Source organism: Durotheca rogersii (genome assembly GCF_024521655.1).
Source record: "Durotheca rogersii strain YMJ 92031201 chromosome Unknown GGS23scaffold_10, whole genome shotgun sequence".
Classification (NCBI taxonomy): Eukaryota; Fungi; Ascomycota; class Sordariomycetes; order Xylariales; family Xylariaceae; genus Durotheca; species Durotheca rogersii.
The window spans coordinates 1225528-1239400 of NW_026251241.1; the positions used below are offsets into that span (position 1 = coordinate 1225528).

General features: G+C 54.0%; 4 protein-coding genes across 4 annotated transcripts; 2 read left to right on the forward strand and 2 right to left on the reverse strand.

The window, feature by feature from the left end:
* Positions 1–800: 800 nt before the first annotated feature.
* Positions 801–1867, forward strand: GGS23DRAFT_597044 (uncharacterized protein; the record flags this gene model as incomplete). Its single annotated transcript, XM_051518564.1, has 2 exons — positions 801–1365; positions 1440–1867. 2 exons carry the CDS (start codon positions 801–803, stop codon positions 1865–1867), a joined length of 993 nt encoding a protein of 330 aa, XP_051371999.1.
* A 312-nt stretch (positions 1868–2179) lies between these two features.
* On the reverse strand, positions 2180–4245 carry GGS23DRAFT_609816 (S-adenosyl-L-methionine-dependent methyltransferase). Its single transcript, XM_051520294.1, has 4 exons — positions 3818–4245; positions 3134–3743; positions 2721–3033; positions 2180–2610 (listed from the first exon to the last, which is right to left on the reverse strand). Exons 1-4 carry the CDS (start codon positions 4058–4060, stop codon positions 2448–2450), a joined length of 1329 nt encoding a protein of 442 aa, XP_051372000.1. The 5' UTR covers positions 4061–4245; the 3' UTR covers positions 2180–2447.
* Positions 4246–4313: 68 nt separating this feature from the next.
* Positions 4314–7324, reverse strand: GGS23DRAFT_569150 (major facilitator superfamily MFS-1). The gene is made up of 9 exons (XM_051516437.1): positions 6673–7324; positions 6285–6511; positions 6127–6146; positions 6005–6065; positions 5810–5889; positions 5528–5729; positions 4999–5433; positions 4782–4935; positions 4314–4727 (listed from the first exon to the last, which is right to left on the reverse strand). The coding sequence occupies exons 1-9, from the start codon at positions 6937–6939 to the stop codon at positions 4692–4694; spliced, it is 1482 nt and encodes a 493-aa protein (XP_051372001.1). The 5' UTR covers positions 6940–7324; the 3' UTR covers positions 4314–4691.
* Positions 7325–11339: 4015 nt separating this feature from the next.
* Positions 11340–12637, forward strand: GGS23DRAFT_605303 (uncharacterized protein; the record flags this gene model as incomplete). Its single annotated transcript, XM_051519735.1, has 2 exons — positions 11340–11707; positions 11767–12637. The coding sequence occupies 2 exons, from the start codon at positions 11340–11342 to the stop codon at positions 12635–12637; spliced, it is 1239 nt and encodes a 412-aa protein (XP_051372002.1).
* Between the last annotated feature and the right edge of the window lie 1236 nt (positions 12638–13873).

A 13873-nucleotide genomic window follows, 5' to 3' on the forward strand; every position in this document is an offset into this window, starting at 1 on the left:
AATACTTCTACCCGCTTCTTACGCGTCTCGAAGCGGCCTATCGGTTCTACGATGTGGTGTGTTCTACATACCTGTTTTCCCGAAGATGGGTGGAGAGGTTCTGACTCGCAGACGCGGAGTATCGCAGAACCAACCGCATGGCCAAGGAATGTCGACAGAAGCGTTGAGCCACGGAACAGCTTATTAATGTCCTCTCGAGCCTCATAGCCAAAAAGAATACCTGGACTGGGCAAAGCGATGTCGTGTCCGAACAGTCCGTCGATTTTTATGGAGTCGCCTTGGTTACCTACCTATATTTGGGCTTGTCGCATTTGTAATTCGGTTCCAGCCACGTGTAGGAAGCGAGCATGCCGATCTACCAGAACTCCTCGCGAGGCCGTCGCGTATACCAGCCTGTTTTCGCGTACAGCCGGGTTCGTGTCGACGCATTGAGTCCGTACGCTCACCTTCCTGCGCCACGCCTTCGATCGTGCGCGCGCTGCACCCTGAAAAAAAAAGGGGGGCGCTCTAAATTCGGTCGGCATATCCGGGCAGCCAAGACGGCTCTTGGCGATGGGCTCAGCCTACGACTAAACACCGATACGAGAGGTCGCCGGGCTGGAGAATTTATTTGTGATTACGCTCCGTGTTGAGTTGGGTTCGCGCCGGCGATTATCAATGACTCGCGATCGATCGCGCATATATATCCAGAAGATGGTTGTCGATCTTTTTCATGCAGGCCGCCGTTTGTGAGATTCGGTGCACCTCTGGGAAGAATAGAAGCATTAAAAAAAAAGGATCTCGCCAAGCATCTCGTCAGGATGGCGACCCAACCCACAAAATTTGACCATCGCGGCGACGTCAAGCTTCGGATCGGCCGGCAGGGGACGGATTCGGCGCCCGCTGTATTCACCGTCTGCTCGAGGTCCCTCGCGCGTGTATCGCCAGTCTTCGAGCGTATGTTATATGGGGGATTTGCCGAGGCGCGGTCCAACCAGGCTAACGATGCCGAGAACTGGATCGTAGATCTACCCGAAGACAAACCCGCACCGATGGAAGTGCTGATGATCATTACCCATGGGCACTTCGACCAGGTGCCCAAGTCCCTCTCCATCAGAGAGCTATACGACCTCACCGTCCTGACCCACTATTACGACGCTACGCACATGCTGGGGCCCTGGGCGAAGACGTGGATGGCGACGATAGAAAAACAGGAGCGGGAGTCCGTCGAGCTGAGGCTACAGATGCTGTGGATATCGTGGGAACTCGGCTGGAAGCAGTCTTTTGCGGCCATCTGCCGGCGGATGCTGCTAGAGTCTGAAGCCGACGCGTTCGACGTCGATAATAATCAATCAATGGCTATCCAGTTCCCCCCGGATATCATCGGTAGGTTGCCAGTCCCCTAAGCCTACTCGGTTATCTGCGGGCAAGGATCCATATATTAACACGGGTTACCATAGAACGGATATCTGCACTTCGCATCAAGACGATACAGGCTTTACTAGACACGTTCAGCGAGATGGTTTCGAACCTTACCGTCGTCGACGAGAAGCCGAGATGGTGCCACCACGCCACCTGGATGGGTCCTCACAAATGCGAATCGATGATTCTGGGCTCTCTGACCTTCTGCCTCATGAGGGCCGGCCTCTGGCCCGTGCCGGACGCGGCCGAGGTCGGGGAGAGCGTCATGGCCGTCTATTCGAAGACGACCAACATCATCATCCACGACATTGGCACCGCCGATAACTCGCACGTCGACCATAACGAGTGCAATCCGGGCCCGTTCCTGCTAGAGCGGGTCCAAAACATCATGGGTCAGATACCCAGCCCGGTGACGGACTCACACCTCCAATACATGACGGATCAAGCCCGCAAGCTTAATTCTTGACCTTATTACCCAGACCAGTCTTACGCTTCTTATATATACCCCGCATTTTGGCCCTGGTGTTGACCACCGTTAGGACGGTTGTGCATGGGTATATGAGCAGTAATATCATAGCAATCCAGAGCACGATGTCAAAATAAGACTGATCGAATGAGTTGATAACTGAAGTGTTCCACTTTTGTTGAAAGAAAAAAAGAAAGGTCGGGCCTCCTTATCTAGACAGGCCTGTATATGCTACGTAGCACCTAATGCAACACCACGACCGTGTGATAGAAATCTCCGTACCGTAATTGCACGTATAGCTAGAAGCTCTCACCTCTACTATATATGTGGGTGTATCAGTTGCATTTTAGGTACGACGCCCAATACTGGATCGTCTACGTTGAATTTACCTAGAGGTATTATGAGGCGAGCCAAAGTAATCGTACACTCCTCCACGATGTTGAAATATGGACCTACAGCCTCCTATACGCGATAAGGGGAGATTCTTCCCTGCATAACCTTCCATTGCACCCGGTTAGCCGCTCGCTTCCCCATTCATACCCACCCGCGCCTTGCAATATTGCCTAGCGTTTCCCAGACCCTACACGTCGAAGGCAATTTCGATGAGAGAGTCGTGCGCCCCCTCGGGGTTGATGATATTGGCGATGCGGAAGCGCGGGTCTGCTGCTGCTACCAGGGTCTCCCAGCCGCGCTCGCTGCGCTCCTTGCCGTTAAAGCCGATTTTCATGAAGATATCCGCGCTCCTGGGAGACCGGTCTAGGAGTCAGTACCTCGTACAAGAAAGAAGCCGCACACACTTGAAGTCCAGCCGGATATTCAAAAAGAAATGGGGAAAACAGAAGGCTGCACTGACCGCTGTCTCTGGTCTTTCGTATGCTTCCGGTCACTCAGATCCGGCAGCACCACTTCGGACACGAAGATCTTACTCCCCTTTCGGAGAGCCGGTACCAGGTTCCTGAGGATCTTGGCGGAGTACTGGTCGCTCCAGTCGTGGAAGATGTGGCGGAAGAGGTACGCATCGGCGACCTGCGTCACCTCCTCGGTCAGGAAGTTGTAGCTTGCGTAGTCCAGCCGGCCCTGGAGATCCTCGGGGGCCTTGGCGTCGGCCACGACCTCCGGGAGGTCCAACACGACCGCCTTGCTGATCGCGGGGAAGCTCCGGAGCACTGCGAGAAAGCGTGTTAGTAGCCAGTTACAGGCAAGCAGTTTCGGCCCCAGGAACCATGGCCCCAGGGCAAAAAATAGGGGGCTAGGGAATGTGCTCACGTAGCTGGCATAGCTCGCCGCCCGCGCCACCGATATCGACGATCGTCTTCGGGCACTGGCTCGGGTCGGCCCAGGGGAGGTTGTCAACGACGTGGGTCGCGGAGAGGGCGGCGGATTTCGTCGACAGCCCCATCGCGGAGCGGAAGCGGGCGACGCGCCTCTCGTCGCCGGCGATTAAGTCGAAGAAGCTCTTGCTCGGGTCGGGGAGCTCGCTCTGCAGAGACGCGTGCTCGCGGACCGCCTGGGCCTCTCGGAAGGCCAGCACCGAGGCCGAGTGGCCCGGCTCGCCGCTGCCCGGGAAGCGCCGGAGGCTCTCGGCCAGCTTCGCGACGCCGGCGGTCTGCTCCTCGACGATGAGCCCCAGCCCGTCCTTCATCTCGGGGCGGGCCAGCGCCGCCGACAGCGCGTTGTGCCGGACGGACACGTCCGGGACGGCCTCCTCGAAGACGCGGAACGCGATCGCGGCCTGCACGATGCGGCGCGCGTCGTCTTCCGGAAGGCCGCAGCGCTTCGCGAGCTCCTCGTACGTGATCTCCCCGTTCGCCGTCAGGGGCACGTGCGAGGCGACGTCAAAGGCATACAGCGTGTGGAAGATGGCCAGCAGGGCGGGCTGTAGGGGCGCATAGTAAGTACCACAATGCGAATCCCGTACAAGGATATATCATAACAGAGGTTCTTGCGTACCGTCGGGATTAGTAAGGCCATAAAATAGCCCACCGGGCCTAGGATGCGAGCACGGAGTTCATCGAGGGCCTCGAGAAGCTCCCCGCGCGTAGCCTCAAGCGGACCGGGGAAATGGATTTGCGGAGCCGCTCCGAGGCCAAGCGAGAAGGCAGCATTTGGAGTCCCTTTTAGAGAGTTCTCCAAGGTTTTGGTGTGACGGTCGATGATGGATGCGAGCTCAGAAACAGGTCTTAGGGGAGCCATGGTGGTTGTGCATAGCAAAGTCCACTTCGCTGGTGTTTACCTTAGATTTCTTTTTTTTCTTCTAACAAAAAAAATAAAATAAAATAGTGAGGCAGAAACTGCACAAGTAGTTTACGCTATCATGAATATCACTTTTTCGTATTGGTGCAACACTCAACTTACATCGTCGCGGTGTTGGGTCTTATGTGGTTAGTTGTCAATACTCTAACACACTATAACTGTTATCCCCGACCCCGACAAAATGCCGAATCGGGTTTCCTCACGCCGTTCAGGGGCTGAAAATGCGCGGATTCAAAGGCCCAATAAAGTGTTACAACTCATCTCCCATTCCAGGGACCCTTGGCTGTCATATCTCATTAAGCTAGCTCACTGAGTCATAGTCTAGGCATCTAGGACTTTATACTACAGGGTGTTGTCCCCTCGGCGGTTCCTTCTAACAAAGGGTTTGTCTACCTCTAAACGCGACCACATGATCTCAGATGGCTTGACTATATGTAATAGCTCTCTAATATTACTGCAGCCCTAGTTTACTGCAACGCTGGTGACTATTGCTGAGACGCTACGAAATCCATTCGCGCCGGGCTCGGTTTTAAAGAACACCGAATGTGTGTTTCTTAAAGGTCGCCTCCGTTTAATACGTATATCGGAAATCTTCTTGATGCTCCTCCTATTCATGTGTCAGTTTGGGTTGTTGTTGTCTCATGGTGGTGGTTCATCTTACATGAGACGTTTCCAGCTGCTTCTCGCCTCGGTCTGCCTTCTTGTTGTCGAGATAGAAGGATAGATCCAATAAACATACGATGGTAATGCACAGAGCGCAGCAGGTCATGCAGGCATACAACCCCGGCTTGTAGCCGGTGGGGGCATCTTGAGACCTAGAGTAATCCATCAGCATTGGCGAACCGACAACGAGGATGGTAGGAAGAGATCGTCATTACCTGAAAACTAGACTACCAGCAATACCTCCAATGCTGGCAAGTATGACCCATGAGGCGCTGGCAAAGGCGCGCTTCCACTGACCGCGGATATTGTTCGCCTGGAACGCGAGCGAGGCCGGGACATTTGCGGACGCTCCGGCGGTGACAAAGAAAGTACCCATATAGCGGACCCCGTTGTTGGGATGCCATCCGAGGATTGGCAGGCCGATGAGGGCGAGGACCATGTTGCCGATGATTACTGGGCCGCGCAAGTGAAACCGGTCTCCGATCCAGCCGGTGAAGTACATGTAGAAGCCCGCAAACACATACGGAGGTGCTACCAGGCATTGCGATGCACCCCTGGAGAAGCCGAGGTTCTCGTAGAGGATGAGCGGCAGGAAGTACGCCATGGAGTAAGTGAGCGTGTTCGTACAAAACGAGATCAGGCTGTAAGACCTAGAAGATGGAAGCATGATGTTAGTCCAAGGAGGTCATCTCCCCAAACGCTGTCCCTTTATGACTGTTTTTCTTTGCCGACATTCATACGTACCAGACTCTCAGATCTTTACCAGATGCCAAGTACTTCTTCAGCTCAAACTTGGGGACTACGACATCGCCACGGTCCGCGTCGACGCGTCTGATGATCCAAGCTCGCTCTCTGGCATTTAGGAATTGCCAGGACTGCCGCTTCGAGTCGGGAAAGTCGACCAAGAGCCAATATCCGAGCAAGGCGATAGCACAAGTTAAAATGCCTAAGGTGATAGCACGCGTGTGCGTGAGTATTTAGATCGAATTTCTCATGTGTAGCGGGCATGAGATGGGCATGACTGACCTTCAATGATGAAAATCCATCGCCAGCCGGCCAAGCCCCCGAGACCGCCCATCTGCATCAGGCCGAAGGCGAGGATGCCACTAGTAAGTCCGCAAGTAAGCCATTGTCCCTTTCACGCACGAACTCCGGGTCCGGCCTTGTGCTACCCGTCGGACGTAATATGTGGACGACATCGAAATAATAGGGACTACTCACGAGCACGCAGAGGCGACGCAGCCCAGCAGGTAAAAGACCGAATATCTCCGACCGACCTCGTCTGACCTTTCGTTAGCCCCGTCGTCAACACGCGAAAACACACTCCCACGGCGTGACCTTACATCGCGTATACCACGTGGACCTGTAGCACGAGCAGACAGCACCGTCGTCATCATTAGCCAACACACACGCACACACGTGGCGCAACGCGGTGCCCCCTCGACGAGGGCAGCGCTTTGCTCGGAGGGGGAGGGGGGGGGGGGAGCGAAGTCGCACGTACAACAGGTAGACGCAGCCGGGGAAGTAGCCGGCCTCGAAGATGCCGAGGATGAGGCGCAGGGCGGCGAGGACCTCGAAGGAGGGGCTGAAGCCGAAGCCGATCATGACGGCGCCCCAGGAGAGCGTGATGGTCGACAGGAAGATGCGCGGGCCGACCTTGCGGATCACCACCGTCGACGGCGGCTGGAAGATGATGTACGTGATGAAGAAGACGAGCGTCACGACGGACTAGACAGACGGCAGCGCCCGCCGCAGCGGCAAAGGGTCAGAAACAAAGCCTGGTCGCAGAGGGACGGAGGGAGGGTTTTGGGGGGGCAGCCAAGCGGCGAAGAAGCAGCGCGGACGAGGCAAAAGAAACGGGGGCACGGGGGGGGAGGGTTCTCTCTCACGTAGCGAGTGCCGACGAGCTGCAGGTCGTCGAGCATGCCGGCGACGGCGGCGGTGCTCAGGTTGGTGCGGTCCATCAAGCTGACGCAGTAGAGGACGCCGACCAGGGTGACGAGCCGGCGGTCGATGCGCCATATGATCCGCTTGGCCTCCTTCTCGTCGAACTCGTCGTCGGCCGCGTCCGAGAGCTTGCCCTTCCCGCTTTCGACGTGTCCGACGGACAGCTCGTCCTTTTCGTGGTCGCGATCCATGGCTGTCGCGGTGGTCATTGGGGAGGTCGGGAACCGTAATATTCGTCGAATGCGCGAGGGACGGGGGAAAAAGTTGGGGGTAGCAGAATATCGCCCACGCTCATGGCAGGGGAGCCGGTAGGATCCCTTTTATAACACAACTTCGTGGGATTTGCAGCGCGGCAATTCAGGGAGGAGCCGTGCGGAGAGGTTGGAGAACGAGGGGTTCGCTTGGCAGCGACCTCTTCACCGTAGGGTGCTGGTAGCGGTACGGCACCACGATGTAGCCTGGCTTTGTTATCTGGGCCGAAGCGGGCCTTTGAGCTGTCGGTCTAGGATCACCGGCAGGCGGTGGCGTTCGATCACGAGGCAAATAGGCCTATCTGGCACCACAAGTGTTCTACGTGTAGAAATGACAACATATCCCCTAAAGCGCAGTGACTCTCGTGCAAAGACTCTCATCGTCGCGTTCTACTATTACCAATACATGTCAGTCGATAAGTATCCGTCTCCAACGTTGCATACCTAGTCCTCTAGTCTTACACGAGGCACTCTCGAAACATCTGATATTCCGTAGCTTGGCGCAGGACACTATCCTTCCCAGCTGAAGACGGTCTCACTGGTCCCTTTGCCAAGGCGCACAATGACCGAGGAACAGATCTCACGACACCGCACCTCACTGGTGAGAACCAGCCGATGACTAACCTAGGTACGAGAAATCCAGTTGGGTGTTGCCTCGAGGATACCGACGTGCTTCACGGCCGAGGTATCGATCTCTCGTGGTGGATTCCCATCCACCCATCTAGTCTCGCGCCATGTTAAGCCGGAAATCTGGGGTATCCCAAAGAGTGCATGTTTACCGAAACGTGGGCCTGGGGTAATCTTTTCCGGTAGGTAAGCCGACGCCAATCACGCAGTCTGGACCGGGCCATCCTTCTATATGAAAATAGGAGCGGGGATTTTGATTACGCATGCGCCGTTCCACCGACGAGCTCAGATAGCGAGGACAGACACAAGGTGGGACGGGCCCCTCTGAGATTGGCAGCCAATTTCAGTTCCGAAAATAACCAACAGAGAGGCATATGGACCAGTTGCGAGCAATCCAAGGCGGCCAGACCTTTGTCGTCCCCCCCAGCCCGTCTTCCCCGTATAGCCACTAGCTACACGTAGGTAGGTATATATCCTGAACGATTCAGCACAGAGCCCTTCCTCCTCCTCCTCATCCTCCCCCTCCGCCTCCTCCTCCTCCTCCCCCTTCACCTCCAGCTCTCCACGATGCTTGATATCGTCGGGCTTGGGAGTCGGAGAATTGCCCATCTTAGAGTAAGCGCCGGGCTAGGAGCGCGGGGTGTTGCGGGGAAATCCTTGCTAGTCCTAGCTGGGCGTGATCAATCTATCCCCGCGCAACCAACGAATAAAGAGGCTATTGTTGGTCAGACTGCCGCCCGTATAACCGACGTTAAGAGAATGCGGGGTTGCTGGGTGGCGCCACGCGGAGGCGAGGTGTACGATCAGGCAGGTCTCCCGGGCCAAAGAGACCGGATCGTGGGATGGGGAGCTGTGGCGACTCCATCATGTAGGTAAAGCTAGGTAGCTAGTCTGCGACCTTGTTTATGATCTGTTGGTAACCATGAACTGTCATGTTGAGATCTGAGTGACCCGTCAGAGAGACCAAGCCTGGCTATCTTGAAACAAGACTTACCAGGTCACGAAAACACGTGCGCCAGGGCGACCCCAGGGTCTGAGAGCCTACTGAAAATGAACTAACGAACCCCTAGAGGAAAACCGGATTCAGGGGGAAAAGGTGAGCGGCGAAAAGAAAATCCATCCCGTTATCACGCGGGCTAAATATAGGCCAGGGTGCTGCGTTGCGTTCGGGGTCTAGAGAGTTCGGACGAAAGACGTTGCCCACAGCGAACTCTCTGTGCGATTGATGGATAAGAAGAATTCGTCCGGCCTCAAATAAGGCATTGCGGAAAATATAACGTGGCGCACCCGTCTGCTACTTGTCTTTGACGCATCTACCTAGCCGTTCTCGCCAGCTTGCGCGCTGCTGCCCGAGACCGATGGGCCTCTGTAGAACTTTTTCTTTTGCTTTCCCTGGCTGGGTCTCGGCTGGCATCCTCCGATTACTATACCCGTTGTGTCGAAGGGCCACGAGCGTGCTAGTCTAATGATATGAGGCCTGATCTCCATCTCTCGCGCCTGTGAGCAGCCGGCCTACCCCCAGTTAGCCACTACCGACGGCCCGCGATACACACAGGAGTGGGGAGGGTGGTTTTGCTGAGGCTTTTCGCTGGGTCTCGCATTTCGTTGGGCGCACCAAGGAGACTTGCGCTGAAATGGAATTGGGAGCGGAGCTTGTTTTTATCTAACAGACTCTGCCTTGGCGATGGAAGCGGTTAGCTCATATCGCTTAGCAACATGTGCCGAGCCAGGGGATGCCATCCCGGACGCAAATAGGACCAGGCTTGATATCGAGTTCTCGCATTCGCTACGACCTCGCGAAGCGCGCTATTGACATCGAGTCTCTAGCGAGACTCAAGAACCAAGGTTGATCGCATGTGATTGTTGTTGAAACCCCGGGGGATTCCCGCGACCCTCTCCGTTGTCTTGTCGCCAGTTATCAGTAGACGACCGCGGCGACATCACCGCTTCCGAAGTTAAGGTAAGACATGCGCCTACATCATGTTGGCATACGCCGTTCGCGTGACCTAAAATATGCTCGCGGAGCGTCCGCGAAGTCGATGATTTAGGTAGGTCAAGAGCTGCGCCATCACAGAAAAAAAAAAAACCGTGCCTGTCCGCACCGGTAGGTGAGTAATTTGCCGGACAAGCAGAGAGAGCCCTGCCCCTTGATATCGAGACCGACGGATCGGTCGCGCCACATGATTGATCGAGCTGTATGGTGCCGTCGGGCACTGAGAAATCGGCCACGAGTCGCGTCCTATCAGCTCCCTTTTACATAAAAAGTTGGGCTGCGTAAACTCCAATAGGTCGGGTTCACATGCCTGCCAGCGTAGAGCCCATTTTCAGGGACCTCTTCGAGCCGAGCGCATAGCCATTCTTATCATCATCTAATCCCTTCCCATGAAACCCCTCCCTCAACCCCCCCCCCCCTCCTCGTCCCGTGCCGTCTCGTTGACAAGTTCTCCTCCCCACCACCTTCCAAGGCTATATTGTCACGCTGATGGGCGGGTCCGAAGGAAAGGCTCAAATCCAGGTCCCCTAATCCCAGCCGTCAGACCCCCGTTAGCCTTTCCGGGAAGGCGTACGCTCCTCTCATATCGGTTGAGAAGCTGCTTGGGTGGTGTTGCCGAGTCTATCCCGCGACGCTTCGATATCAGGCTGCCCTATCTAGACTCTCCACGTCATGCGAGTCTCTTGGTAAAGGAAGCGTCTTCCCCCTCCCCCCTCTCCCCTCCTTTGCGACAACCCAGAGATAGCAGGACGATGGTAATAGGAGGGGGAGGGAGGGTCGGAAGAGATGCTAGAAAGCGGCCCGGCCCCTGTTCGGTAGATAGAACGCGTGGGTAGGATATCCAAAGACGGAATGACGCTGCCGCACCTAAGAGCTGTGATCGTCCTGTGATGCCGTACGATTATCCTCTTTTTCTTCTTCCTTGGGTTGCACTCTAGAACTCAGACTCCACCCACAATACACACGCGAAAAGCCACGTCACATCGCGCGAACCCTTATCCTCATTGAGTATCACGCAGGTCCAGGGGTCGACGTGCTATGGCATCATAGCTTTCCCTCCCTCTCGCCCCGGTGTTGGACTTCGAAGGGTGGCCGTAGGATGGTGGTTCGCGACTGAGAGCCCCAACCAACTTCGACAGGGCCAATCTGAAGCTTTCAAGGGTTCCTGTAGGGGGTTGCACGTGGGATTCAGCTATGCGCCGCCGCCAGACCCGTCACCACCCTACCACTCGAGAGGGTCTGGTCTAGAACAGCCGAGTTTCGCGATGTTGGGAGCAACCTGGCTGATTGCATCGCCAACTCCAAGAACCATGTATATGAAAGTCTTGTTATTGGGATAAACGAGAGGGTGGTGGTGATCCGCCATCCGTAAGCAGCAGTAGGCAGCAAGAGGTTGGTCTCTATAGTGCCGACGAACTGCCCCTCCCCCTTTCTCCACGCAGATGCACCGTACCAACAGCATGTTGCTGAATTTCGCATACATAACCGATGGTTTCCCCGTCTCTTTGGGGGAGCTCTGTTGGATACCCGGGTTCCGTATGTAGGCTGGACCACCAACTTGGGAGTAGCTGTTAGAACTGAGTGGAGCCCTCATTCTTGCCGAACTTGGAGAGGGCAAAACCGGCGTGCTGAGACCTTCATTATAATCTGTGGCCCCGAGTTCGGATTGTCTGTCTTCGTTGCGTTCGCTGACCAATTTTTGCCTGGTACGTCGTCAGCAGGAAAATTCCTCTCTACCATGTTGTCCCCGCTACTGAGGAGGGCGGGTGTCGTGGTGGCTCTGTTGTGCGTTTACGCCCTGGGAGCGAACGCACTGTACGGTCTCTTATTCCGAAACGGTTACTACGATGCCCTCATCCGACTTCGCGACGAGGGCCCGCACCACCTGCCGGGCACCACCAATCCCATCCTCACTCGCTACACCGGGATCGGCTTTTTAGATAAACTGCTCACATTGGCGACGGTCATGTTTGCAAACGTGACCGACGGAAGCTCGCCTCAGCTTTCCCTCTACTCCTTCCATTTCGCCGGGCAATATCTCGCGATACTCATCGTTACCACCATCGAGGGGTTGCGACGCGGTAACCAATCCAACACGATCAGATTGTGAGTATTCCCCCTCGACTTTTGTGTCGGCGTCGGCGTGCTAATGACCTCGTTGCCAGTTTCTCCGTCTGGGCATGTTTGATGCAAGCAACGAGCTATGGTTGCACGATGCCCCTTTACGGGATTTTCCATTTTCTCACTTCGCCCACCGCGGAAGAAATCAGCCCGAGGCTCGTCGAAGTAGTCTCAACTGCTAACCCGTTGGAATTATCGACCCTGTCGGAAGCTTTCACGCTTGGTTATGTCGTGCCGGCTGTTCTGATGTGTGTTCCGCTCTTCTCGAACCGCCTCCACCAGTGGTTCGGCGGACTATGGCAGGGATCGCCAATCTTCGCCATGCTCCTGCAGAAGCTGTTCGCAGTACGGCAAGCAGCGCTCCAGCGCTCCCCCCACGCTCGCCCGCATACCCCGAACGTATACCAGCCGAGCTCGTCGAAGCAGCAGCAATCTCTCGCTGGCGGTTCGCTGTCTTCCGTCTTGTCAACTAGATCGCATGAGAAGAGGTCGCTCGCGAAGTCTTACCTTTTTGCGTTCGTATGGTGTATTCTGTCTCAGGTGATCCCACTCGCGCTAATTGCGGCGGTTTACCTGCGTCCTTCGATGTTCCCAGCTCGTCTGAGCGAAGCCTGGACTATCACCAATGTCTTTGTGCCCCACCCTTTCTGGTCTACCGAGAAGATGGAATCGATGGCAACCGGGATGCACGACTTCTTTCTATACGATCAGTACATCGGCTCTACTGGCGCCATCATCTGGGCTTACGCGTTGTATGTGAACGCGAGAGAGAGGCCTATGAAGGCCAGGAGCTGGGCCAAGTCGGCCTTCGTGATCGTCACACTAAGCCTGGCCACCGGGCCTGCCGGTGCGGTCGTGTGGCTGATGTGGGAACGAGACCAGTCCTTGCTGTCGAGGACAGCCGTGTCGCATTAGTGGGAACGTATCGATAGATGTCGAGGAGGATCGCCGGGCAGCTAGGCCGTAGACGGGAATGCGGAATGGTGCACGAGAAGAACGTTGCTCGTACAGCTCCCCGCCGTTTGGAGTGTTCGTATGGCTTCGTTTTGTTTCGTTTTATGTAGTGCTCAGTGGGACTTCGGAACGTTGTCGTGGGCACTGTTGTCTTGGGTAGACGGGATGGAGACTATGTTATGGGGATTTCGGAGGTAGCACAATAGGCCAACAAGCCAGGGCTTGCTTATATACCCCAACGCCAATCGGCAAAAAATTCTACTCCGTACAGTTTTGATTGTCCATCTTGACCTACGCGAGACTCTTCCACCGGCTAACTTTGACGTTAAATATGGGACAACGAAGCCGGGATTGTGACGCACAGTGAGTTGTTCAGGCTTGATTGCGATCCGTGCCTCGTAACTCGCCGTTGGATTGTCTCTGCGGTTGCGGCGTGTCTATGTTAATCCTTAAAATAAGGCCCGAATTATTCTGCTTCGCAGAATAATTCGGGCTTATTTTTAACGTAAACGCTAAAAATAATAACCTATCCGGAGGATAGAGAGATATAGAAAGTATACTTAGTTTATTTAATAACGATTTTTAGAGCTACGAACTTTATTTATTATAGAAAACCTAGAAAACGTAAGAAATTATATATAGAAAACTTATAGTTCATACGAAACTATCTTTTATAAATTCGAAACTAGTTTAAATTTTTACGTTAACGCATATTATATTAAGCAAAGCGTATATTATTTACGATAAAAAACGTATATAGTAAAACGAATTTAAGAAGAATAAAACATAAAAGAAATCTAGTATAGAAAATTTTTTTTAAAGTTAAAATTACGTAGGTACGTAATTTCTATATTAAAAAAGGGCGCTATGCCTAATAAAACTACGAACCCCTTAAACTTATATCTTTATTACTTCTTTTTACGTTTCTTTTCTGCTTTTTTCTACGTATTCGTATTTTTTTCTCGTAATATACGTAAGATTTCTCGTAATAATTCGTTATTAAAAAGAGCGTTAATATCTAATTCTTATTGCTTTATAACCCGCTCTTCCGCTTTCCGGATTACCTTTTTAATTTTCTTATAAACTTTATTAAAAGCCTACTTTAAATTAGAATTTCTACGCTAGCGTACTTTATTACGTATTAACGTACCTTTTTATTAATTTTTTTAGAATCGAAAGCTTTTTTTAATTCTATAA